This window comes from Pyrgilauda ruficollis, unplaced genomic scaffold (genome assembly GCF_017590135.1).
Source record: "Pyrgilauda ruficollis isolate IOZ18807 unplaced genomic scaffold, ASM1759013v1 scaffold34, whole genome shotgun sequence".
Lineage (NCBI taxonomy): Eukaryota > Metazoa > Chordata > Aves > Passeriformes > Passeridae > Pyrgilauda > Pyrgilauda ruficollis.
This window is the reverse complement of record NW_024524822.1, coordinates 6,364,674-6,391,639: the sequence shown is the minus strand read 5'-3', so window position 1 is coordinate 6,391,639 and position 26,966 is coordinate 6,364,674. Positions and strand designations below refer to the sequence as shown.

Here is a 26,966-nt window from a genome sequence, read left to right as displayed (position 1 = left end):
CCAAAACATGGTCTTGCCCTCTGCAGTTAAACACTGAGGAACAGCGTGTGCTGCTTCCATCGCTTCTTCTCCAGTTCTGAGCCAGACATGAGCTATCTTTAGACACTTGACAGAAAACTGAACAACAAATGGGTGCTCATAAGCATCATTATTCAAAAAGATTCTGGGAGGACTTTTTTCCTCCTCTTTCTTTTAGTCTTCGCTCTCCTTTATCTTTCTTATAGAGATATCTAAGGTAGAGGGGGGAAGGAGCAAGAAGAATCATACAAAGTTTTGAAAAACATTCTCTCAAAGGAAAATAAAATGACTCATCCAAAGATTCGGGCAGAAGCTGCAAAAGGCTTGTTTTTCCCAGTAGAACTGGGATATAAATGTGATTTTTAAATGTTTCCCAAAACTTTGAAGAAAGCTATAATCCCACCTGTCAGGCAGTAGACTAATGGATTTAAAGAAGGTGGATTATAAATTTGCTTTTAAGGATGGTTTTAGCGTACGTAATTGCAGGTTGAAGTGTTTCTCAACTCTCTTCCTGGTTGTTCTTACACTCCCCAGTGGATCATGCTGCTCCATACTACATTACGAACCACTTTTAGTCGTGTTTCATTAAATATTTATTTATTTGAAACAGCCATGGTCTGTATTAAGGTTTCTCCTTTGCACAAACAGATTTGATGGGATAACATGCAGCTTGTCTTTGTTGATGGGTTTTAGGGAGAAGAGAATGAAAGCAACAACTTCAGTTTGGAGCAAGACAGGAAGTCTGAAATCATCAGGAATCCTCACACACTGCAATCAGCAGCAGGAAGATGCTCCTGCAAGCCGTGCTCCAGGGAAGAGCTGAGCTCTGCCCAGTGTGAGCAGGTGTTGTGCTGATCCTGGTCACATCCCAGCCCACCTGCACCACAGCACGCCCAGCAATCCCGAGCAGGGACAACACTAGATGTCACTCGCTCCCTGTGCAAGCTGCACTTGGACTCCCCCACCGGGAGCAGCAGCAGGAACCTCCAGAGTACAGAAAAGGCCAAAATGAAAATACTTTCTGCAGCCATGGCAACCCAGAAGTACTGAGGCAGCTGCTGCTCAGAGAGCAAGGAAGAAATATTTTCCCCAAATCAAGGAAAAGTTCTTCCCCTGACACTGAAGCATCTACACAGTTCTCTCCACTTCAAAATTTCCATTGCAAAAAAAACCAAAAGAAACAAACGAAACCCTCGGTTCTGTTTGTTTCTGCAAGACCAAACCATGTCCCCATTCGAGGAGAGAGAACATGGTGTCAAGTTTGCATAAACTCCTATTAAGCAATCAAATGCAATGCATGCAGATGGTGCCAGAAGATCTCAAGACAGTTTTATAAACATAGATGAATTAAGAAATGACCTTATGAACTCACAGAGCACTATTTGCATTTCAAGAGACAAGGAAACCAAGACGCAGAAATCAGGGAGCAGAGCCAGAAACAGAACTGATTATCCAGTTCTTCATTAAAGCCACTTATGAATTTTAATATACCTTAGCTTGCATACCATTTTTCCTCCTCTTGTGTCTTTTGATAAGAAGCAGTTGTGAACAGTTGCTTAAGACTTCCAGGTACATAGGGAGCTTGTCTTTAGGGAAAGACGCCACATAAGACAGAAAATCAAAACATGTAAAGCCTCCCTGAAGCACAGCCTTTGAATTTTATGTTGACTGACTCACAATCCACAGTATTCCTTAATACACCAGCTTGTGCTGGTGTGTTCATCCGTGAACAGCTCACCTCTACCACACCCTGAACACGAGACACCGTGGCACTATTTGCTTTTCTAAGGTTTCATCCATTCTCCAGTAAAAATCGTGCTGCTAACATCCTCCTTTGTTTAGATACGAGTGCTACAGGTATCACATAAACCATAAGAGGATCAAGCTCTTTTAAAAACACTCTATTTCCAGCCTACAGCACTCAAAGGAAGGCCACCATCAACGCAAACACAACTAGAAGTGAGGGCAGACAGCCAGCCTGAACTTGCTCCCAGCTGAATGGGAAATGCTCCGAGACTAAGTCCTACCTTGAGAGTTTTCACAGCCACTGTCAGGTTGTACTTCTTCCAGACTCCTTCGTAGACCTCTCCATACTGGCCTCCACCCAGCTTGTGCTTCATGGTGATGTCGGTGCGCTCGATCTCCCACTTGTCGTAGTTGGGGGACACGCCGTAGATGGTGGGCTTGTTGCGCTTGGGCGCCGGGTAGTGCAGCGTGGTGATGAGCCCATCTGCCACGGTGGAGTGGTGATGGACCAGCTCTGCCAAGGTGTTGAAGCGGCTCTCTGAAGACACATAGAGCTGGGAACCAAAGGGGAAGGGAAAAGCTCGTTCAGGTAATGCCCCTCGGAGAGCTCGTACACAGGAACTGCATCGTAAAATTGTGAAAGCAAAACGTGGCGTTGCTTCTACTTGAGCCATGGAACTCCACAAGCTCTGCAACCAGCTCCAGAGCCCAGGACAACCAATGCTTACATGGGAAAGGCATGGATTCAGGAGAAAATACATGCACTTTGCCAAAACAACAGGGCAGGAATTGCTGCAAATAGCACTAGACTGGCATGCTGTTGCTTGAGGTGTCTTTTTTCAAAAGGCTGGTCAGTGGGACATTTCCTGGAGAGTACGAGGGGGTGTTGTCACCCTCAGTGTCTTGACTTCACTCTTACTGTTTGGGTTATGACAGTTTCACCTGCCTAAATTCTCCCTGAAGCATCACTGGCAAGCCAGAGCTTTCCCTGCCTTAGGCCTGAGCTTCTGCAGAGGTTTAGCATGAAGTCAGGAGCTGGTCTGCTCCATCCCTGTGATGGACACTGATCGATAGCACAGGAGGAAAATCATTACCACTGAATGAAAACCTGCTGCGAGGCATGATAACCCATATTTGTTACCTTCTTAACATTTATACAGAAGATCCATTTTAAGCCTAAAATCCTGCTAAAGATAATGGACAACTGACTCACTCCCACCAGAGCTGTGTTTTTCCAGTTTTCATCCTCAAGCCCAGTCTTCTACCAGGCAAGGTGAAAAAAGCTAGAAATTTAATTATTTCAAAAGTGCTGGTTATACCTGAAGGAGACAGGGAGAAATCTTTGTAGCAACATGCATCATAGTCTAGCCTACAACACAGAAGATGCAAGAGCTCCATTTCTTACAAAGGACCAAGGTTTGGCAAGGGACAAGCTTGCAGGAAGAGCAGCACCATGTTAGGCCACCCAAATTCCTGTTCAGTCCACAGGCTAGACCTACTGCTCACATCACATGCCAACAGCTATGATCAAACTTCACAAATGCTTCTGACACGCTGGATGTACACTCAACAGTTTCTGCATGTGCACTGGCCATCTGTTTGGGATTTCAGGACGCTGGGAAGTTGACGGGGCTGCCAGGCATCCAAAAATCCCAGACTTAGGTTAAATTCTGCTTCTTCCACCTAGACAGAATATTTGGATGGTAAAAGAAAATGCATCTGTGAAGGTCCAACAATACGAGAATATCACCAACAAAAAAGGGAGCTGCATTTGCAAGAGAAAAAAACATTTTCAGGAAGGGACAAAACCACCCTCAAACTTAATTAGTCTTTTTAATGAAGACTGGAAAATAATGGCAACCTCCTGGGGGGCATGTTCACAACTCTACCAGAATTAATCAGATATCCTTCTGAAATCTCATTTCAACACTATGGCTAAAAAAAATCCCTCTCAAACCAAAAAAAAAAAAGCCCTACAAAAACCTACAACACTTTTCATGATCAAACAGGTGCAATCACCTTAAAACCAGATGTTCTCAGAACAGAAAAGTGACAACATAAGAGGCTGTTACAGATGCTTGGTGTGAGTGACCAAGCATTAGCCAGTACAACCACAATTTAGAACAAGCCATGCCTGTTTGGGAACGACTCGAAGTACTCGCAGTGGTATGAGCAGTTCCCATGTTACACTGAGAATTAAAATCTAAAAATATGGATGTAGAAAAAGCTGAACTCCAGGATTACTTGGAAGTATTAGAGAGGCATGGAGCAGGAAGCTCCCCCATGCTTTTATGACAAGTTGTATCTCATGAAAATTAGAGATATCTGTATTTAGTGTGACAGATTGTATGATCCTGTTACAGAAGGAGAAAGAAGCTAAATAAATGGCCAAAGATTTTAGAGAAAAGCTGCAGCAGGATGAGGACAGAACAGGACTGGCCTGTCCAGGCCACAAAAACAACACTCCATGCCTTAACACTCATGACGTTTTCCATTTACATTAAGATAAACTTCCACCACTAAACATGTTTATTCTGTAAGCAGGTTTTTTTCTACCCTCTCACTGATGACACCCAACAAGAAAACCACGTGGTGCTGCTGACTTGTACCCTCACAGAGGTGACAGACCCAGCATCTGAGTTTTATAGGGACTTAAGCTTGCCTCCTGGCTATGTTGTTGACATGTTCTTTGGCCAATTTTTGTGTATCAAACAAACCATAAACACCAGTCCTGTTTCAAGGGGCTCTGCTTGCACCAATGGGCTGCTCATCTGCACTTCTGCCACCAGACCACGTCTCTTTCTTCTGGTTGGGTATTTTGTACAGGTGGTTAAACTGGCCCGTGCTCAGCACATCCTGAATCCAGGGGCACTCCTGCTCCACACTCAGCAGACAAAACGGAACATCCACACCAAAAAATCCATGGAGGTTCAAGTCTGCATCCAATTCAGCCACTGGAAGATCCAAGAGACTCATGCAGGACCCCAGTCCTGTTTCCTTCCTGCTGAGGACAGCAGGATTTGAAGAACTGGCTGGACAAGGCTATTTATTCAGTTGGGTTACTAATAGGTTTTCCCTCAAGTACTATCAAGCCAGGAAAACCAAGGCCTCTGTACCACGGAAGTGGTTTACCAGATGACTGGCTGCACTGTGCCAGTCAAATCAAGAAAAGTCACTTTTAATACCTTCCTTAAAAAAACCTCAACCACCAAAACAAAACATTAGAGGGTGGTCCAAAATAATACGACCCATTAAAGTGGGAAATAAAGAAAAAATTTCCAGAGGAATTTTTTGAAGCTGTTGAATGCCAATGCACTCAATATCATTTGTACTAAAACTAAGATGTACAAACCTCTGATCTCTCTAGTCCCTTCAATTTTCTCCCAGGAAAAAGTCTGGGTAAGGCTTTGCAATGCAGGACACAGCACTGTGCTGAGCAGCAGCTGCTCCACGTGTTCCTCTAATACCTCTTTCTCCCGAAGCAAGCTCTGTCAGGCACAGGATATGATCCCACCAAAGCCATTCATCCTTACTGAGCACTGGGAGAAATTAAATTCCCTGGACAGGCTGACTAACGATACAGCAGGCTGGGAGGGCCCCAGGTGCTCAGGGCAGTGAAGGTAAGAGCTTTCTTTCCTCCAGCATGACCACGATCTGCTGCAAAGCCAGTAATAAATAGAGAGTGACACGAGCAGCTCAGAGCAGGACCTGCTCCAGCAGCCTCCATTCTGCAGAGGGATAAACAGGGATATTGGCTGTTTCTCTTCCCAGCTCCTCAGCTTTGACAGCCAGGGACAGGGTGCTGGAAGAGCACAGTGTCCCCAGCCCGGCAGCACATCTGCTGCTAAGATGTGGCAATTCACTGCCCGGCTCGTTAACGCAAATTGAAACCGATGAGGTTTAACACGCCAGGCTGTGAACTGCATGATGCATGGACGTGGCAAACTGCCCCTTCTGCAGGGATGCTGGCACTTGGCACAGCATCAGGAGGACTGTGGCTACCTCTGTGCTTGATCCTGCAACATGCAAAAGTCACAGGTCTTGGTCACTGGTGCTGCTCAGTTTTGTATTTCCAACTACCATGAGCTGCAGATCTGCTTCAGTGAATTGTTCCAACTTGTGCTTTTTCTCAAAAACACCAATGCAAGCAACTTTGTGGAAAATGAACAGTTAACCTGGCTAACACAGACCTGAATGGATTACTGGAGCTCTGCAGAACTGTTTTTCTGGGATAAAAACAGCTCTGCTGGGATGAAAGCCTTCATATGCCAAACTCTATTACAGCTCAAATGGAGAACATGTGCTATCTCCTCACGGACACATGCTTATTTACACCAACCCAAGGAGCCCTCGGTTCAAAACATGTGAGCACTGCTCATCTGCCAGCATCAATGGGAATAGAAGGAATATCCACTACAAAGACAGGAGGAGGAATAATATTCCAGATTGTCATGTAGTCCTTCAAGTATGCTGCATGTCAGCACTTCACAGAGCTGATGCTGACCACAAAGAGTGTCTACATGGGAGGGAGAAGGAAGAATCAAAATGCAATAAGTTGAAAATATGTTGCCTTAAATAACATGGTCAGAATTGTCTCAATTACAACCCATTTGCTAAAGGAAACAAAAAGTATTTCATCACTGAATAAAATCTGGTGATCTTATTGGAGGTCTTAGAGTGCTGAGTCTGATAAATAGGAAACACAGTGTAACAGTTCCCCGTATATTCATACTAAAGATTTTGCTGTCAGCTTTGCTGTAAGAAGAGTAAAGGTCTCATAGGACAAAGGAAAATTGGGCACAGTGGGCTGCTACTATACTTGATTACTTTTATTTTTTTTCTTTTGGAGAAATTTAGTGGCACAGAATCTGTCATCTATTAGATGCTGGAAAGGAGAGACTGGCAGCCATGCTCCAGACCCACACTTCAACTTCTGCACAGGATCTAAAGAGACACTGCTTAAAATAGATTTGTTAAAAAACAACATTTTCCAAATTCCAATGCCAGTAGAAATGTTTCCATGAAATCAAAACAAAAACCTGTGGAAAACTACACTTTTATGCTAACATTTCTCTGCAGCATCCACAAAGCACAGCATTGCACCACTGCTACAGCACACAACAGTCTAGGGGAAAAAATGAAGGAACTGGGGACAAAGCCCATATAAAAGTGAAAGTGCCTACCCGTCTCCAATGATCACGCTGAAATACTGTAGAGAAATCAAAACAGTAGTTAAAAATACTGCAGAATACCTCAGAAAGCATTCTGTCCCTAATATTTACAGGATTATTAGCAACAGGCACTGACTTTTCTGATTTGACAGTCAGAGATTATCTTTTGAACATACAGGAAAAGAATTCTCAGGATCTCTTATTAATGATCTATTAGATTCTGCTCTGACCTAACTCTACTATTTTCTCCCTCAAAGAAAGGGAGAAAATGCTTCTATATTACACAGTTTGCTAAAGGAACAGAACTGTTTTGTCCCAGCCACGTCAGAACCTCACAGTTTACCATAACTACCGCGACAGAGCTCAGAACTGCTCCGTTCAACCTCTACTGCTCCACCAAACATCCCAGCAAGGTTTGCCCAGCCTGGAGCCTACCTTGCCGTCGGAGGCAGTGTTGATCCTGTAGTGGTAGACCCTGCCCTCGTAGCGCAGGGAGATGGATCTCTGGCCGGGGCTGCTCTCGCTCTCCCGCACCAGGAAGCTGCCGTTGATGCCGCTGCTCAGCAGGTACTCGGCGGCGTTCCGTGACACCGGCCCGTGGTACCACGAGTGCTTCTCCAAGCTGTTCACCGGGGTGATGTAATTGCTGGGGACCCAGCCCTGCCCGTTCTTGGTCTGAGCCTCGCACCACTCCCCATTGTGATTGTAGCCCAGCACGCGGAGCTTTTCACCTTGGGGAAGAGAAAATGGGTTTAGACATGGTAAGCCCCGGAGTTGAGGACAAAGATAAGTTCTTTCTGCCTAGCAGATCATTAAATAATCTTCTGTAAGAATAGGTATCTGACTCAGCAGGGAGCATGTGTTTCTCTTCAAGCTTGAGTGGATCTCTCCAAGCCAAAGTAAGTCACATGCTTCAGATTTTTAGGCTCTCCTGCAGTTCTGCACCAGCTCCAATACTGCTCGAGTTCAAAAAATGAATCCAGCAAATTTTATTTGAACTGAGTTGGCGTGTTGGATTTAGGAAAGAACTGGAGTGGATAAACAATAAAAAAATAATTTCAATTAGGAAGGTAAGTAGATGTGACTTGGAGTACATACAGTGTTTTCTTACTCAATCCTTCTGGGTCCTTATATCTGTACAGTCATTTTTCATACAGGGACTGTGTTTTGGAGAACTGTGAAAATAAGAGGCCAGCCTCCAAAATCAGCTTAGTTTAATTTCTCAGTTCAAATTCTTGATCCTAATGGAGAATTTAGTTTGACAGTTTCTTGCCCAATGCAATAAAGAAAGACAGTTATAACCTTTAAAAAGGTCATGACTTTGTGAAATATTTGTATTTGTTTAAGATGATTTCCCACAGTAAAAAAAATTCCACAGGGTTTGGTGTAGAACTTAATTATTTCACAGTGACTTTCCCTCCTACACCTTTCCTACACTCCCAGTGGAATTCTGGCCAGTGACCTTACCTTTAGTTATGCTGAGAGTGTTGTCCCCACTCGCCACAAAATCATACAGTGCAACAAAGAGATGGGGGTCATTTTCACTAGGGCAGGAGAGGAGGTTTTCCTTGGAGTTCCAGCGAGCTGCTTCGCTCAGACCCTGCGGCTCAAAGTCTGACACTACCGGTCTCTGAAGGGCTTCTGGAGGAGAAAGAGGGAGAGAAAGGAAAAAAGCAGGTTCATTTTGGCTGATAAAAGCCACCTGGCCAACCCACACGCTCTGACTTTCTAAGCTGCATTGTTTCGTGACACGTGTGCTCCTCGTGCGTCAGAGGACAGATATGGACAGTGCCTTAATGCAGATCTCCTGCCACATAGGCAGGACACTCTTGTTCCAGAGCTGTCCCCAACCCTCCCAGAGCCCCCAGCTCCTGTCTCTCAGGAAATGCAGGAAAGGGAAAGCCCTCCTCCATCCCTCCAGTAAATGCAGCTCACGTAGGCTGTTTGCTGCCTGTAAATCCTTTGGCTCACATCTAACTGCTGGAATAGTTAGATTTGAAAACAAACCCAAGACCTTTAAAAGGTAAATCCCTTAATTATCCTATAAATGAAATGACTAGAACGAGCAGCAAATGGAGCCAAGCAAGGTGAGATTTATAAGACATGGTATTTAAGGAGTTAGGTCTTTCTGGTCTTCACAGTTTTTTTAATCATTTCTCTTCTTATTTGAGGACAAGACAGTATTTTTTGTTGCACTCTCTCCTGCCCATCACTCTCAAACCACAGCAGGGTTGAGCATTCTTCTACATTTTTAGCAACCCTGAGACAACTCCAAAGACAGAGATTCCTGAGAACTGATCTTTACAGGTGAGTAAAAACCAACCTCCAAAGTTTGTTATACACTGCAGCACATTAGGCATGTAATATTCAGTAAGTATCAGGCAAGCCCCAATAGAACAGGGAATTTTACTGAAGTTGGTCCTGCAAGTCCTTCACTTTGGGGCACGATTGTAGAGTTTGGAGCAGAAATGTTCCAAATAATTGTGCCCCCTCACTCTTTAACACACTACCCCCGAGATGTGCTGGCAGCACCATGCCTGACTGTACCGGCACAGAGCCAGGACAATAAGTTGTGAAACTCTTGTATTTTGAAGGGTCATTCTCCATCTGGATGAGTTTGCTGAGTGAGGTCACAGAGTTGCACACAAACCACTGTGTCAGTGCGGCGCTGGGGACAGGAAACTGTCACTGTCACAGCAGCCCCTTGCCCCCTGGAACTGCCCTTCACTACGCAGCATCAGCCCCTGTCTGCTGAGCCCCCCTTCTGCACAGACAGGCCTTTGGACACAGAAATTCCAGGCCAAGTGTGTCCTAGACTGTCAGGTTACCTGGGAGCACAGATCTCTTGTTATACCTGCAATACTCAGTAGCATTGTGCTGCTATACAGATGCAATCCTGTCAAAACATGATTTTTAACACTACTGTTTGTTTGGCCTGGAAATTGAGTATAAGCTGTGCCAGTAAACCAGTGAAGAACTGATGCAACTGACATCAGAAAAGGCATGGAAGGTTAGTGTGGACTGGGACACGTCCAAGAGATGTTCCCAATGGGAAAATGCTAAAAAAAAAATCCCACCAACCCCCCAAAATTCAACCCTACAAATCATAACAATACACATTATTTTCTAATATAATTTTTGATAGTGAAAGTGCAAATTGTAGTGCTGGCCACTATTTACCCAAAGACAATCTGGCATCCTTGATGTGTTGGTCAGGTGACTACTGGTAAAGGCTCTCTGGGTGGTTATTTATGTACATGAGTACTACTGTATTTCTTGGAAAATGTATATGATGTATGTGAGCAAAATAACAAATACAGACACTGCTGGGCCTGTTTTCCTAGCCAAACTCTAACTGCAGGGAGATATATTTCCATAGTGAATCAGAGTAGTTAAATAATTCCACTTTCTAAACGATTCCACAGTCAGAAAAAGTTTGGAGGGGTTATTTTAAAGCACCTTGACATCCTGGCTTCCTCTTCCTGCGTCCTGCAGAATATATTTTAATAGCCTGGGTTTCCCTCAAGAGTGACAATGAGACAAGAAACAGAAAATCCACTTTCAGAAATTAGGTTATAATCATTTTACCATGAAAACGCTCTGAAGCCCATTAAGCTCCCTTATCAAACACAGGGCACTACAGTGATGGGAGATACTCCAAGGAGTTGAACCATCAGTGAACACCTGGAACAGACAGACAGCAGAGCTGCAAGTGGCTACCACACAACCTCAGCGAGCAGCAATGCTGTGATGCTCTCCCCCAAATACGGGACAAACCAGCACTCGCTGCTCCGTGGGATGGACCATAACCTCTGTTAGGAAGGAAAATGCCTCCCACACGGGGCACTAATTCGACAGGAAGGCAGGAAATCCAAGGCAGGCTCCCCTCCAACTCCAGCACATCACAGCCCAGTGAGGATGGCTCAGGCACAAACAGGGTTGGGGATGTGGGAGCAAAGCCAAGCGCTCCACAAGAATCCCTCCCTCGTGCCCAGGCCGTGGTGAGGCTGGGACTGACTCACTCCACACGGATGCCAAGGTATGTGCTTCGATTCAGCTGTGAGACAACACCATGCCAGCGCCAACAACACCCACGAGTGAGGCACGGAGTCGGGGAAGGCTGGCTTTGCTCGACGACATTCCTACAGACACTGACTCAGTGATAGTGCCTGCAACACCAAGGACCTGCAGGAGCAACGGCTGTTAAACACACACACGAGAATTTGCTAAGCTGGAAAACCACACCGGTCTCCCAGTGAAATCAGGGGATGCTCACAGCCTCTGACTCTCACAGTCTGTCCCTCCTGTGCAGCCACAGGCACCCAACAGAGGTGTGGGCTGTGTGTGAATGTGCTGAGCAGGAGAGCATGATGGGGACATGCCAGACAACTCTTGGGCTGAGTGGGGCTGGTTTTTCCAGAAGGTAGGAACCCCAAGTTAAGAACTGGGGTGGGGAAGGTGGTGAATGAAGCTTGAAGAGTGTCCAGAAAGGGAAGATGAGGCCCTGAGTCAACACAGAGAAGAGCGTAAAGGAAAGAGCAGAATTGTGGTGACCCGAGCGTAGCAGAAGCTTGATAGACCGTGACAAAACACACTTTTAAAGGTCTGGGCCCCAAGAGGAGACTGTCAGCAGGCTGAGGACACAAAACCATGAAGCGAGAGAAGCAGACAGGACATGTCCATCTGGGAGCCACGTACAGCCGGCTGTCAGCAGCGTTCATCCCTCTGAGCCATTCTCCAGCAAATCTGCCCAGACATTCCAGTCCTTCAGAGCAGGAATTAGACATTGCTGTTCCTACATATTGAGAGTCTTTTTCAACACACAGCTTCTTCACCTCCTACCGCTGGTTTTAGCTACAATTTTACAGCACTGCTGAGATCTTCAGTGGGCCAGATTCCTCCTAATAAATCAGCCTGGCTGCCGTACCTACAGGAGGCCATCCTGGCACGGTGATGGGGCAGGAAGCGAGCGTAATTCAATCTGTTATCGCTGGGCTGTCGTTCCTTCCACACATCCACTTTGTCTTGTGCTGCATCCCAGCAAGGCTGCAATTTATTACTCTGCTCTGGATAACACCTGGGTTCCTGACAGGAGTCCTAAAGCAGCACTGTAATTCAGTTCTCCACTAACATCAACTAAATGATGACTCTTAATTAAAGCAATGCAGGCTTTGAAATAAGACAACAGCAGATTGTATTTTGAGGCATTAGCCATAAGAATGTCATCATTTCACCCCTAAATTAAGTTCTTCCCAGAAGGTATTTATGCTTGCACACTAAAAGGTTTCGTAAGTGTAACTATCTCCTACTCATACAAAGCCATGAATCATGGTTAGGGGCTGTGTGAGAACTTCTCAGATATGAACAATTCTGGTCTAGATCAACGCAAGTAAATTTCCTCCACAATGTAAGGGAAGGGCTGGAAAACAGGCAGGAGCACAGAATTTACACTTGGCTCCTCCAGAGCTGACTGTGAGGCAGTCCCGAGGGAAGGAGGAGACCTCCTGTCTCCCTACAAAACAAACATCCTGTGGGCTTACAAACTGTGCTGACATTTTTTCCACAAGGTTTGTAGAGCAAGGGAGTGCAGAACACATCTAGAAACTCTTTGGAGGCACAGCACATGCCACCTAAGCCTTCTCCTTTCCCTACATTCCTTTTCCCCTGGAAGAAATTACGATAAATGGCAGAATGGCAATGCAGATTTAATACTTCCAAATGTTTCCCACTCCGAGCACATATGATGGAGCAGCTGCTTCTCTGTCTCAGTATTCTTCCTTAGCGGCCCTCACAGATTCCCTGTGCCTGATGGAATACGGATTTAAATATAAAATTAAAGAACCTGTAAAGCAGATCTTTTCAAAAAGAAGGAGGGATTCATGTATTATTTCAGATGCACCCCTTCAGTGAGATCAGACTCAGCCTCTCCTGTTACCCACTGCACAGCCCAGGCCACAGACCCTTCTGCAACAATGACAATTGCTGGTTTTCCTGCTCTTGGCTGATATTTGGAAAGTCCACCTTCTTAGAGCCAGCATGAGGATAAATACCACTTTTTAAACATTGTGTATTTATACACAGAGATGAAGCAGAGCAGAAACTGATCCAGCCCCACTCCCCTGAGCTGGGCCACTCCTCCAAGAGATGATTCCATAATTTCGGGGCTTTTAATGTAATTTTTTGTTTTGTTGGTTTGTTTGTGGGTTGTTCTGTTGGGTTTTTCATCAAGTTCACTCTTACACAGACTTGTAGGCTCTACCTGAACTCATTCACTGAGTTTTTTCCATTTATAACCCCTTATGACATGGCAAACATCATCTTTCTCCAGCCAGCTAATCACAGCTGTAGATGGATGGAGTGGAACAGTGGCTATGGCAGAAATCTGAACTTTACTCCCAAATCTGCCACTGAGTTGTGGCTGACCTTAGACAATAATGTCTGGGAGAAGAAGAGGAAAGAGTCACTAGATTCAAGTGAACTTCAGTGACACTTCAGTATTTCTGACAACTCCGCTTTTATAGCTTTTGGTTTTGTTTCCTTCCTGAAAGAACAGAAGTAGGAAAGTCTGCCTGATTCTGAGCCCTGGGCAGGGAAAGCACCAAGGAAGACTCATCAAGATTTACTGTTTTATTCCCCTGTTTTACTAAGCAGCCCCACACACTGTTCAGAGAAGGACTGACATGTCTGTGGATGATCAGTTTTCGGTCTCAAACCAGTTACAACTTTTCCTGTGAAATGACAATCCTTTCCCTCACCACATCCCATGGGAAACTGTAGCAAGCACCGTCAACCAGATTTTTGAACAAATAAGAACCACTGGAACAAGCACATAACAAAGAAGCCACTACTAAGCCAGAAACGTGGATAACAGCAAGAACTCTACTGAGTGGTGGTAGATGAGAGGCCACGAGGTGAGGAGCAGAAAATAGCCAGGGAAGAGAGGAAACACAGAAGGGAGGCAGCAGCTCCAGGTTAATGCATTTGCCCTCCCTAGCAGGGTGACCAAAGCCCTGCCTGCTGATCCCAGGGACACTGGGGCAGACAAGTCACTGTGCTGCCAATTTAAGACTGGCTTAATACGTGCCCAAATGCATTACAAAAATCCCTCTCCAGGAACAGGGCAATGGCTACAGGCTGCTGCTCCTCCCTAGGCTTGTCTACTCTAGCTGTAACAAGACAAGCTAAAAGAAACAAATTAGGAAGAGGAAAAAAAAAAAAAAGAAAAAGAAAAAGAAAAAAAAAGAAGAGTCAGTCGAGTGGCTGGCAGGACAGGAGTCTTTTCAGTTAGAAAACAAAAGGACTTTACTAGTGTCCCCAGAATGCTGACAGGTTTTAAACAAGCTTTTGCCTTTCAGTGGTAGAGCCAAGCCCAAAAAGGCAGCAAGACTACTCCAGCCCCTATTTGGGACATGGACACATTCTGTTTTCCTGATCAGATTGGCAGCAGTACTCGCTGTGCCTCTTCCCTTCTACTCTTTACCCTTTCTTGGTGTCAAGTGGGTGAGGAATTATTCACTTTGGCAACGGCAGACAGGAGAAAGCAGATGAGAGAAATTCGAATCTGCCACATTTTAAAATAATATTTACTAGTGGGAATAGAAATGAGGGCAAAGAAATGCCCAGCTCAAACATCAGTATGAAAACTCAGTGATTGTTAGAACTAGTTTGAACTTATTTTTGATCAAGTTAAGAGAAGATTTCAGCTTTTCCAGGGAGCAGGATAGTCTGGCCTTGCACAGCAGCACGTGGCCATGGGCCACAGCACCTGCCAGCCCTCCACACCACACACAGAGCATCTCCAAACAACCCTCATTCCTGCAAACTAACAGAGCATAAAAGCCTTTCAGAAGGGACCACCATGAAAAGAAAACCACATTTCTGATTACTTGGTCAAAGGACACGTACACCTACACACGTGCCTGACACCAAATCAGCCTTACAGCAAATCCAAACTCAGCACAATATTCTCCAAAAGTTGAAAATACAACACATAGACTTGATTTTGTTACATCCCATGCTATTTATCAACCAAGAACTGAATTATTTCTGTTAACATATGAATATAAAAATAAGGAATTAAGTAAAATTTCATCTATCCTCCTGGCTGCAACTGGTTTTCCAAGCACCTAATGGACCTTACAGCCTTTAAGCACTTATGTTTAAGGTTTCCAAAACTATTACAGTAAAGAAACTTTCAGCTTTCCATACAACTAAAATAACAGCAGAGTTAAATCCCCCAATGATAACACCATCATCTCATTAATTCTTTCTGAGGCTGAGGGATGTGCATGGAAATGGACTGACTGGTCATCACAGGCTGTTCACAGGGACCCAGGAGCAATGATCCAGAGTTTCTGACCCTTGACACAACCCTGTCCCCTTCTCATGATCTGCCAAGCTTAAAATAACAAATCCATATGTAAAAACTTGTTACATTCTTAAGGGCAACACAAGCAAATGGATTTCACTTGTGCTCTTGGAATTCAGGAGTTTGGGACAAGACACCACCATTCCTTTGGAGGAGTCCTCAGCAATGATTTCAACCTCATAGTAATGTTTGTAAGAAAGCTGCCCAGGAAGACATTCAGCTTTAGAAAGGAGTAACAGAAAATCCTGCTTTTTTAAACTTCTTTTTCCTCAGATGAGTACCTCACCCAGCTCTCCAGGAGTTCCCCAGTCTATTATGGGGGTTCTGGGCTATGTCCTGACTGCCACATTAAGGTTGAAGTTGCCACATTTGTACACCTTTAACATCAGCTCTGACACTGGCTCTGGGTTTGCCCCATGCTGAGGTGAGAAGTGAGACTGAGCTACCTTGAGATGAGTAAAAGTCGTTTCAACATGCATTTCCCATTCCATCACAAAAAACAAACACACAATCACAGTCTCAGGGAAGCAAAAAGTGGAAATACTACAATATTAATTGTGTCCAACGCTCTTAACTCATACTGCCTATACAGCCAAGTCAAACTATGCTCTAATCCTATTATAAAACTGCATTGCAAATTGGGGAAGGGGGGGGAGTGGTTGTAAGGAACACAAAAGAAAAAACTTGCAAAAAGAGTCAGGGCAACACCCTTGTAACATCATCCTTCAGCATTCATTTCTGCAGAGGGAAACGAGGCCCCAGATGCTCTGCCTGCTCTCCCAGGGCTGTGTTGAAAGATCCAGCAGCACAGACAGGAGGCCCAGCACAGCTTGGGGCTCCTTCTCCACACACACCCTGAGCAATACCAGAGGCAGGGGACACAGACAGAGGCTTTGTATACTTAAAAGATTGCAGAAGAATTCAGTCATATAAAAACATCAAAATTATTCATGCATCTGCCCACCATTTGGTTTCTGAAACTTTAAACAAGCAGAAAAAGTCCTCTGGACACTGTTCTTTGATTTTTGAGAACAGAAAATTCCTCAGAGTCACTGAATGTATCCAGTAAATACAGACTCTTGATCCAAAACTTCTTCAAGTGAGTTTGCCACGAGCAGCCATTTGTAGATTTTGAGATTCCTAACCTATGAATTTCCGAGGGCCATTTCTGCACTGAATATTTGAGAGTTGAGCAACAGCGACTTGCGATAGGCCCCTGGAAATCAGCTGCTGCCTTCCGTGCCTCTGATTTGATGAGTTAGCACGGTCCTCCTGGCAGGAGGATTATTTTTACTGAAACAACATCGAGCAACACAAAAGAAGTTGAAGGAGCCTGGACCTGTGGGATGGACACGGCGCTGGGAGTGCAGCGAAGAGGCGGAACGGAGGGACCACAAGGCTGGTCCAGGCAGGGTGTGAAGTCAAGGCAGGGTGAAAATCTTGCTTGAGGTCACACCAAGCAAGACCTCAGCCCAAAGTCCCACCTGCCCAGCGCGGTGCCTCTGTCGCCCAAGCTTTCCATCCAAACCAGTTGAATCCATATGTTTAACATCTCACTGTCTGCAAGTAACCACGGGCGTGACTCAAAAATCACTTTTTAAAAGCAAACACGCAAGAAAATTCAGTTAAATGAATGCCTGTGGAAAGCACACTAAGAAGGGGGATAACCAAAATTGACCAAGGCGTTACGTATTAACGCATGCTGAAAATATTTTACCGATGGACTCATCTAAATTTTCTTCTTGAGTATGGCGTTGGGTTTTTTCACGCCCAAAATAAGGAAGATTCCCCCTTGCCCCCCCCCCCGGTGAAAAACAAAAAAATAAAGCCGAGGCCTGAAGATAGGGATTTGTTTATGAGCTCGGCAATAAGATCACTTGACATTTTACAACCATAAATGGTAGAGCCGCGCTGCCTCTGGAACTGCATTAATGAAAGGCACCTGGGTCCGCACGCCGCCGACACCGCTCGCTTCTTCACCCCCGCACGGGAAAGCCCAGCCTGACCGTGGCCGGCTCCAAACATCCCCCCAAACCTGGCCTCAGCTTGCAATCCAGGGATAAAACTCCTGTCCGGGATGGTGGGATAGGGATGTGCCCCCGGGAGCTCGTCCCAGCCCCGCTCCCTGTGGTACTCACCTTCCAGGTAGCAGCTGGAGGAGGAGGAAAGCCCCTTCTTCGATTTGCAACCCACCAATTTCAAGCAAATCTCCAACATTTTCATTTGTTAGAGTTTGGCTTCGGCTGTCTGTTCTCCCTTCCCCCCCCCCTCCTTCAGCTTCTTTTCTATGTGGAATTATCCGTTAGAAGTCTTTAAAAAAAAAAAAAACAAAGTCTAAAAAGATCCGGCAAAAGTCTAAAAAAAGTCTAAAACAACATATCCAGGAGAAGCCTAAAACAAAATATCCAGGAAAATTCGACGAAATCCAGCGCTCCGAAAAGCATTACAAGGGCGAGCCCGAGAGGCGGAAAATGCAGGGGCCCCGCACCTCCTCTCCCGGGGAGTTAACTCCAGCCATCTTCCCTCCTTCCCAACTCTTTTGGCGGGAGAGAGAGGAAGGGAGGCGGGGGATGGGGGTGGGGAAGAATAAAAGAAAAAAGAATTAAAGCAGTAAGAAGAAAAAAAAAAATAAAAGGAAAAAAAAAAAAAAAAGAAGACAAAATAAATAAGAAAAGTAACCGGGGGCTAAAAAAAATTAAAGGAGAAAAAAGAAAAAAAAAAAAAAAAGGAAAAAAAAAAAAAAAAAAAAAAAGCGAAGCCAACTAAGTTGGGCAGAGTCAGCGGTGCCGGCCGTGCGCGGCAGCCGCCGGGCGCTGCTGGGGCTCGGCTGCCAACAAAGGGCCCCTCACTCCGCCGCCGCCGGCCTCCATGACATCAGGCATCCAGCAACGCCCTCGCTCCTTAACCTCCTCCTGCCTGCGCCTCTCCCAGCGCCGAGGAGGCCGAGGGGGAAGCCAACAGGTTTGGGAAAGCGGAGGAAAGGCGGGATGCTGGCGCTCCGTGCGCGGCCGAGCCGCTGCAAAGCGCGTCACTTCACAGCCCACGGAGGGGCTGCTGAGCACCGCGCCGGCAGCGATGCCCATTTGTAACCCGGCACAAAAAACAGCGGGGGAGCTGCAGCTCCTGCCCAGGGATCCTGTCTGAGAGTCTCTGCGCTAATTACAGGCACAGGGATTCAGGTTTCGGCTAATGCGGTTGCTGCTGCTGCTCCTCCGGCACAAGGGCCCAGAAGTTTTCACTCTCACACTACCTAGTGTTCTTTTTCCCTGCATGTTTCTCAAGGCTACACGCCGATTAATGCTCTCTGCTTATGCATTTTTTATAGACGGATTTCTGGCATTATTCTGTGTGTCCCATTTAAACAAACATCATTTTTGTGTTATATATATGTATATCTATATAGTCTATCTACCTACCTATCTCTCTCTCTAAAGGAGATAGCATACTGGGTATGTATACAACTGCGTTATTTCCACTCAAAAAGCCCTTTTCACCTCCCAAAGCTTGGGGCAAGCTTGCTGCTTGGAGCAAGAGGTGCAGAGTTTATTAGGGGTGGAAAACACAGAGCTTGGGGAAATCAGCCTGGGAAGCTGATCCCAGCACAAACCATCCCACAATGTGTGGAGCCCTTGGTGTGTCACACACAGAGTCAACAGAGCAGCAAATCTTCATTTTTGTCCCTGAAAACTTGCTTTCACATCTGACAGTTTATTTTGGCAAGGTTTCTGACTAGTGCTTGTGCTCTTTTGCCCTCCAACGTTTTCAAACATTGAATACTTTAGGGGAAACTCTGCATGCTTCCAGCATCTGAGGTCTGTGCCTCCGAAACAGCAAACATTGCTCAGACTCTTTAAACATTATTTTGCAGCATCACTTTGCCTCAGTCTTCTGAGCCATGGGGTAAAAACATGAAAGACATCTGGGAAAAAAAATCTTGATCTCTCAACCCCTACTGAACTGCAATAAGAGCATTTGCCTTTTTTTTTTTTTTTAATGCCACAAGTCACATTTCTAGCAAAGAAATAACAGTAAAGACAGTGTGATGTTCACAGTGGTTTCACCTTTTTCTCAGAAAACATGAAAATGAATATTCCCATTTAATACACCAGAAAGCAGTTAGAGAACTTCAACACTTCCTCAACTCAGTTCAGCAAAGAGCTGAGGCTCCCATCCCCACTGCTGGCAGCCTGCATGGACATTGGGAAAACAACAATACAGCTCTTCCCACTCTATTCCATCCTCCCTCCACTTCTGGAGAATTTCTATTTTATGGAAGCACCAGCGTTTAAGAGAAACCAGCACCTATCTACTTGCTCCTTGCCTGCCTAGCAGGGAACTTGTGTGCAACTGTACTGGGGGAGAGGAAAAAAAAAAAACAGGAAAAAAAAGAGGAGTTAAACACAGATTTGGAGGAGAAAGGTTACATAAATCACAGGAGGAGCTCAGTCCTCACATGTTTCATCCCAGTGTCATCTTTAGGGAACCAGGATGAAATAAAGTTTTAAGAGCAGATCCTGCATGCAACTTCTTTTCCATGAGATGAGCATCCCCATCCCTATCCCACTTCTCCTGCAGCTGTAGGAACTCAGAATCCCTAAAGCATTCCCTACAGTACAAAGGCTGCCCCCCACGAACACCACCCAGCCATTACAATTAAGGTTAATACAATGAGTGCCAGCAGAATTAATGCGGATTACATTTCTGATGAACTCCTGGGGTTCTTATTCCTGAAGAAGAATGCCTCATCTAAAATTAAATTAACCCGCTTGCAGAAGAACCTCACTGTAGAAGAAACACATCCACTTGGGGAGTTAAACACAAAGAGCTATCCGGGATAACTTCCTCTGTAGATAAACAAATTAATTCCCTTTATGCTTCCAAGGCAGACACGCTTGTGTGGTCCCTGTGCTACAAACATCATCCTTCAACGTTTCCTCTTTTGTGTCATGGCAAACTGGGCTGTAAATACTTTGAGCAAATACCCTCTGCCATTCCTGAATGCCATGAAATTAACTGGTGATACAGAAATAAAAGCCATACTGGTAGTGTCACACAACCTCTGCCACTCTTACTGCTGTCAGCTATAAATCCCTCTCACATTTGTCTGTCATACACATCTTAAACAAGATCACTCATGAAACATGTGCAGATTTCTGGACTGCAGTGACTGATGCAGCCTTCAACTCAGGCTCTCTGCTGCAGAATGGCAAAACAATTTGGTTGGGAGCAGGCTCAGAAGGTCTCCAGCTCCTGCTCAGAGGGAGGCTATCTCCCTACATCAGGATTTTCCAGGCTCTATGCAGCTAAACTTTAACCAGGTCTGCTGGGCAGTTAAACACTTTTCATCCTCTCATACCTACCCAGCTTTGCCTCGTTGCAAGTTTTAAGTGTTGCTTCTCCCCCTTTTGCTGTGCAGCTCTGAGAAGAGTCCTTCCAGCCACCAGTGGGGGGGTTATGAAAGCTCTGGGACCCCTTCCACCCCTCTTTCCCTCGGTCCTGGGGGGCAGTGCTGGCTCCAGCCCCCGCCAGGCTCCCTCCAGGGTGTCAGCATCTGCTACAGGGGAAGGAGCTCCAGATGTGGCTTCACAAGAGCCAAAAAGAGGGAAATAATCACTTCCCTCGACCTGCTGGCTCTGTTCTCATTAATGCAATCCAGTATCCATTAGCCTTTATTGTTCATGCTCCTACAAGAGCATAAACCTATTTAGCCAACGGCCTTTGTGTTTGAGCTGCTTCTAGCAGACAGATATTTATTCTTTACATTCTTCATGCTACCCAGAATTTGAGGACAGATTTTTATCCAAAAGAGAATGATCACACACACACGACAGCAGCAGCAAAAGGACTGGACTCCACAAACAGAAAGTGAGTTTTGGCATGATCTCACATGTTAGCAGCTGGAGTGAATTTTGTTGCGATACTGTTAAAAACAGCTTGAGTGTTTGTCACCCATTTAAAATCTGAGCTTAATTTTGTTTTAAAATCCTCTTCTGAAACATGGAAGGTTAACAGAGTTTCAAGTCCCAAAGTCTGGGCATTTTTTGATAGGCACATTCAGCTGATTTGGGATGGGAAAAGTCACTTGAAACAGAAGTATCTCAAACTAGTGGTTAAAGCAAAGGAGTAAACAAGTGTGCCAGAAAAAGAGCAAATTCTTGCCCACAGTTGAAGTTACCTGTGCCTTATCTTTCTCTTCTAAAAATGCAGATGAGAATTATCCCATGATAAAGACTAACTCAGTGCCAGCTGTAAACCAGTTTTTTTTGTTTCTGGAGCAAGAAAATGTAGAATCACATAATTTATGAGATGCATTTTTCTTAGTAAGTGGTAAGATTATATGTGATTTGGCACATTCACAGGTCACTGTCTTTAGGATTAAAAACATGCCCATGCCACAGAACACTCCCATGCTACACAGCTCTCTTCTGATGGCATTTTTCATATAGTGGAATAACACATCCTAACACCATTACCTGATAAAAAATGTGTGTGTGTGTATGTGTATATACAAATAATCAAAGAAGCTGATGTTGAAATCCATGAATGACCACAGCATGTGCTACAGATGGAGCTGTAACAAAGCTGGGCTTTGATCCGACAGCAAATGCAGCACTGCCTGTTTTCCTGGGGGTTGGTCCTGCTCTGTCTGACAGGTTCCAGCTTTCCTCTGGATTTTCAGATCCTCCACTGTTAAACAACTTCATCCACTCTTAGACACAAAGTGCCAAACGTTTGGGAAGACAGTGCTATCTATCAGACAGACAGGACTAGCAGCTTTCAAATCCTGGCTACTCAACTCTACCTTCTTGGCACATGCAGCACAAAAACTCTGGTGGAGTCTTGTAGAGCTGTTTGCAGTGAATACAACTTCAGTGAGTCGAGTACGTTGAGTCATGAGAGCTTTGTTATGGTAGAGAAATTCCTTCTGCCAAAGAAAGCACGGCAGAAAGCGAGCCTAAGGTTGGTAGGGTTAGAGGTGAGTGCACATCCCACACCCAGCAACCTCAGGTTTAAACAACTGTCTCCTGAGTGGATCACCTCTTAGTCTCAAGTCATTGTTCAGACACCTTGTAGCTACTCCAAAGGACAAGTGAAAACAAGTCTTCCAGGATACTCCAAGGTTCTTCACTTCCTTGGCTATGACAGCACTACACAAAAAGGCAATGACATTTGGGATTTATTTTAATATCTGCATGTAATGAGGAGAGGGTGAGAAAAGTCCTTGCTGGTGTTTTCACACAGAATGTGCTCTACATCAGCCTGGTAAGATCTCCAAGTGAGATTTTCCACAGGAGAAAGCCCAGGCTACGAGGGTACTGAGGGATCTACAGCTACCACTTACTTGGTGAGCTCTAGGAATACCATTGGCTTTAGGAATGCACACCCAGATAAGCAGGGCTCAAGTGGTTTTACCACTCTGCCCAGATGAACTTTTGTGCCAGAGATGTGTGTAAATGCCAGCCTTTCTCCACCACTGCCCTGACTTGGAACCACTCCACCAGTGCTGCCAGTGTCTCTCTTCCAGATTTTTATGTAGAAGCCTCTGTCTCTCCTTTTCCAATTCACACACACAAAACATTTTTACAGACCACGGTTCTACCTTCCTGTTTAAGCTCTTCTCAAGATCCAGCTGACATGTTTACAACAGCTAGTTAAAACAGCATGTTAAAAACAAAAGCCTCTTGCTACTACTCTGACCATTCCACAATAGGTATTATTGTAAATAAAATAAAAAACCCCACAAACAAAGGCAAGTTAACACCTGAGGGCAAAGAGTATTTTTCTTCCTTCAGTCACCATCCAGCACAGCTGGAATAGCCCTGCAAGAGCACAGAGAGGCAACTGCACGTACAGGGAAATATTAAACACTTTTGGTACTAGGACTTACTAAGTCCCACTCTGATCTGAGTAGAAAAACGTCAAAAAAAAAAACCAATAAAAGCCAGGTTACAAAAAGTCCACTGTACACATCAACAGAATAGCCAAGGATTTTGCAATAAAGCATGTGTATTTGTTGGTTTTTCTCCTTGATTTAACAGATGTTTGTTATTTGCAATTTTCATGAGTGAAGGAGGTGCCTGGGAAGTGGTGGGATTTCAGAAATGGAATGTTCAACTATTTGAAATTCCTTTCAAGCAACAGAGCAGAATTCTTATTTTTTTAAGGTAGTAACAAGGCAGAAGGTACTACTAAATTCCTGCAATGGTGATATGTGTTCACTGTACACATGTAAAAACACAAAACGGGTCATGAGCTCCATAGGGAATTGCTTGGAGTATTATAATTTGAAGCCTGCAAGGTTAAATTCAAGTCCAAAGGGGCTCATCACCCATCACCGAAAAAGTTTTGGCCCTCTTCCACTGAACACTTTTTGAAACAGCTGCAGGCAAAGGAAAAAAAAAAAAAAAAGAAACCAAAGAAACTTCTTGGACTTTTCAGATCTGAAAAAAAAAAAGCAGTGTACCTTAAAGACACAAAAATGGCATCAGTTCCTCCTGACTATTAATGACTGAACTTCCATTGTCCAGGCAGTTTATTAAGGTTGCGAAAGAGGGAGCAGGGACTGGAAGTTCCTGTGCATTAGGTAGAATTCCATCAGTTTAGGGATCCTGCAGAAGTTCAGTATTTTCTGCCAGCCCAGGGAAGGGAGGAATCACAGACAGCCAGGACGCAATCAGGAAACATACATGCTTGGAAAGGACCAGCAAACAAATTTTAGGGAAGCATCCTTGCCAAATACTGACTCAGATCATGAGTGGGAGAATTTCTGTATTTCTTTTAAAGGAAAAGGCAAGGAAATGCAGATTAAAAAGTAAAGGTAAGAGAAGAGGTTAAAAGGGGAGCTCAGAGCTGATGACTTTTTGGGCTTTTCTTGGGTAAGTCTGAGCAGGTCTGCAGAAAGAGCCAGAGGGACCAGAGAACAGGGGTTAGTCCCGGCAGTAACTAAGTGGTTAATTTCTTCCATTCAAGAGCTGAAAAATCTGCCAAAGCAGAAGAGCAGGCCTCGGAGATCAAATTACACATGAGGAGGGGGTGGAAGGGGAGAAGAAGAAAAGAAAACAAGTATTGCTGAACCATTGCGGCATGAGACCCAGCGGGGATTAGGAGAACATGGAGGAGGAGAGGTTTATCCAGGGCTGGCTGCAAACACAAACCCAATCCATGCCCTCACCTCGCCATTCCCTGCAGGAACACTGACCTGTCCTGAGCCCTGGCCAGCTGGAAAACCTTCTGTGCATCAGCTGTGGAATTCCAGTGATGGGACCAGCTGGATCTCCTTTTTCCCTGTGGCTCTCCCCACCCAGGCAAAGTGGTTGTGCTGCGTTTTCTCTCCCAGCTGGAGAGTTTAGGCTGGGGCACGGATCTATGGATGTGTCCTGCTGCTGCCACAGGTGTGGGGATCACCAAAGGACTTGAAAAGCAAACGGATAAAAGCCACGTGGAGCAAATAATGATGTGCAAATAAACAAATAATCCATCAAACCGAGGAGCAATTCAATTCCTTTGCCTTGAAGTTGATCACACAAAGGAGGTCTCGCAGCAGTATTGACATTTTCAATTTAGCTGTTTCAGGGTAGGTGAAAGTTCCCTTCCTGGCCACACATCATTTCTGTACTCACTCACCTAAGCTTTTCAGTACTGAATTCAGCAAAGCTTATCCTAATTTACTGAAATGCAGAAAATGGCAAGTAACACACTCACACAGCCACAAGAGAATAGGATAAATTTGATTGCAGAGATCATTTTTCTATAGGGATCTAATCCTAGATAGTTAGTGCCTTTGAACACTATCAATATCAATGGGCAGAAACTTTTATAACATACGGATATTTTGACACTGAAATGAGTGTGCTTTTTAAATTTTTTTTAAATTAATTTTTTTTTTTTTTTAAACCAAGGACAAAAAACCTCAAAAACCCAACCCAAAGCCCAAAACTCCAGTGCCTTCTGCTCAGGAATTCCAGACGTCACTAATTCATCCACAGGGGAATACATATTATTTTGAGAAAGTAGTAGAAACCCTTTGTAACTATAGAAATAAAAAATCATCCATATAAGCATAAAACCTGCTATATAAAGCCATCTACAGTCACTTGATTTGAATTACTCTACTTATCCACCCTCAGGATCTACTCTCAGCCTCCCTTAGATGTGCAGGTAAGTGCCTGGTGCTCCTTAGCACTAATTGCTTATTATTCCCAGTGTAAGAAAGTAAATATATATTCCCAGAAAAGAAAAGCTTCCAGTTAATTAGAACTGCCTGCAGCAATTGTTCCCTCCAAACAGTTCAGCATTTTATTTTGTTGTCAGGACACAATATAAGAAGTTTTAAGAGTCCTGCTGGGACTATGACATAAAGGCAGGACCAGTATTTTTTTTCCTGTGAAGGCTGGGGCCAACAGGAAGAAACTCCATATAGAAATAAGCTACTTCATCATGAGGAAAGGCAAAATCAAAATGTATATATACACCTCTGTCCTGGTCCAACTGGAGCAGGGATGCAGGAAAAGGGTCTCTAATTTACCCTGAGCACAGATGGATGCAGTTCAAGTGCTAAACTCCCACAAAGGCTGAACACTCTTTTCCAATTCTTAAACATAAAAACACATTGAAAGAAGCATTTTAATTTGGATTTTTATGAAAAAGCTAGGGAACATTGTCCCTGGGTTGCACCATTAAGACAAAGCAAAAGAGTGATGCTGAATTCATAAGGGGCAAAAGTTATTAAGCTAAGCTCTTTCAGGATGAGGTTTTTTTGTACGCTTAATCATGCTTGTCATATCTGAATATAGATTTAGAAAATGGCACGAGACTGTGCAATACCTCTGCATGTTTTCTGTCTTTCCAGGCACAGGTGGAAAGATAAAGGAAGGTGTAAAAGAGAAATCAGTGCTACTGATCTCCAGTAACCCCAAAAGTTCCTTTCTCTTCACTCCCTCTTTACCTGCCCATCATTAATCAGAGCTATTCCCAGAGCAGATATGTTACATGTGGTCTGAGCTGATTCTGTCTGCCCACATACCAGACAGAAAATAGGGAGGAGTGCCCAGTATCAAGGAGTAACAGGCACTGGCACCCTCCAAGCCATCCCACCCTGCTCCAAAGGGTGAGCCAGACACTTCTGTCATGTCAGGCTCAGCTGAGTCACTTCACTGCTCAGGGAGAGAAGAGGATCTTGAGGATGTGCACAAATATTTAAACAAACAAACACAAAACTAAAATACCTGTGACTGCTCTCAAAAGTTGCACAATGGAGCAGCAGGGTGGGAAGCAGACAAACACTGAGAGGGGTGGGAAGAAATCCTGCTGACGCAGAGTGAGGGTCTTCAGCCAGTTAACCCCATCTGAACACAGAGTGCCTTGGTCCCACCTTTCCCACCTTCTCCCTCTTGCTGGCACTGGTGCTCACACAACCATGTGGTGACCCAGTTCAAGAATGTCAAGAGTCTCATCAGTGTATGTTCACACAAATAACGGTGCTGGCATCATGAGGGGGCCAGCAAAGCTGTTCCTTAATTCAAAATACTGAGTAAACCATCTGTATTGACAAGTTGTATAAACAGCTTAATCTTACCAACCTTTCCTACTGAGAGAGCTACAAACAAATCCCAAAGAAATAAATATATTAATATAGAACAGGAGCAGCTATAGATGGAGTTCAT

The 26,966-nt window shown here is 44.6% G+C and overlaps 1 protein-coding gene across 2 annotated transcripts in view; it reads right to left on the bottom strand.

The window, feature by feature from the left end:
- ABL1 (ABL proto-oncogene 1, non-receptor tyrosine kinase) overlaps positions 1-26,966 on the bottom strand; it is a 77,604-nt gene that overhangs the window by 14,268 nt on the left and 36,370 nt on the right. The window contains exons 1-4 of one of the 2 annotated variants that reach the window (XM_041474869.1): positions 17,442-17,866; positions 8,403-8,576; positions 7,371-7,666; positions 2,046-2,318 (exon numbers count right to left, since the gene is read on the bottom strand). In XM_041474869.1, the coding sequence (XP_041330803.1) occupies positions 2,046-2,318; positions 7,371-7,666; positions 8,403-8,576; positions 17,442-17,526 (828 nt within the window). In that variant the 5' untranslated portion in view covers positions 17,527-17,866. Of the gene's footprint in view, positions 1-2,045; positions 2,319-7,370; positions 7,667-8,402; positions 8,577-17,441; positions 17,867-26,966 lie in introns of those variants that run through there. The other variant, XM_041474868.1, reaches the window with a different exon arrangement.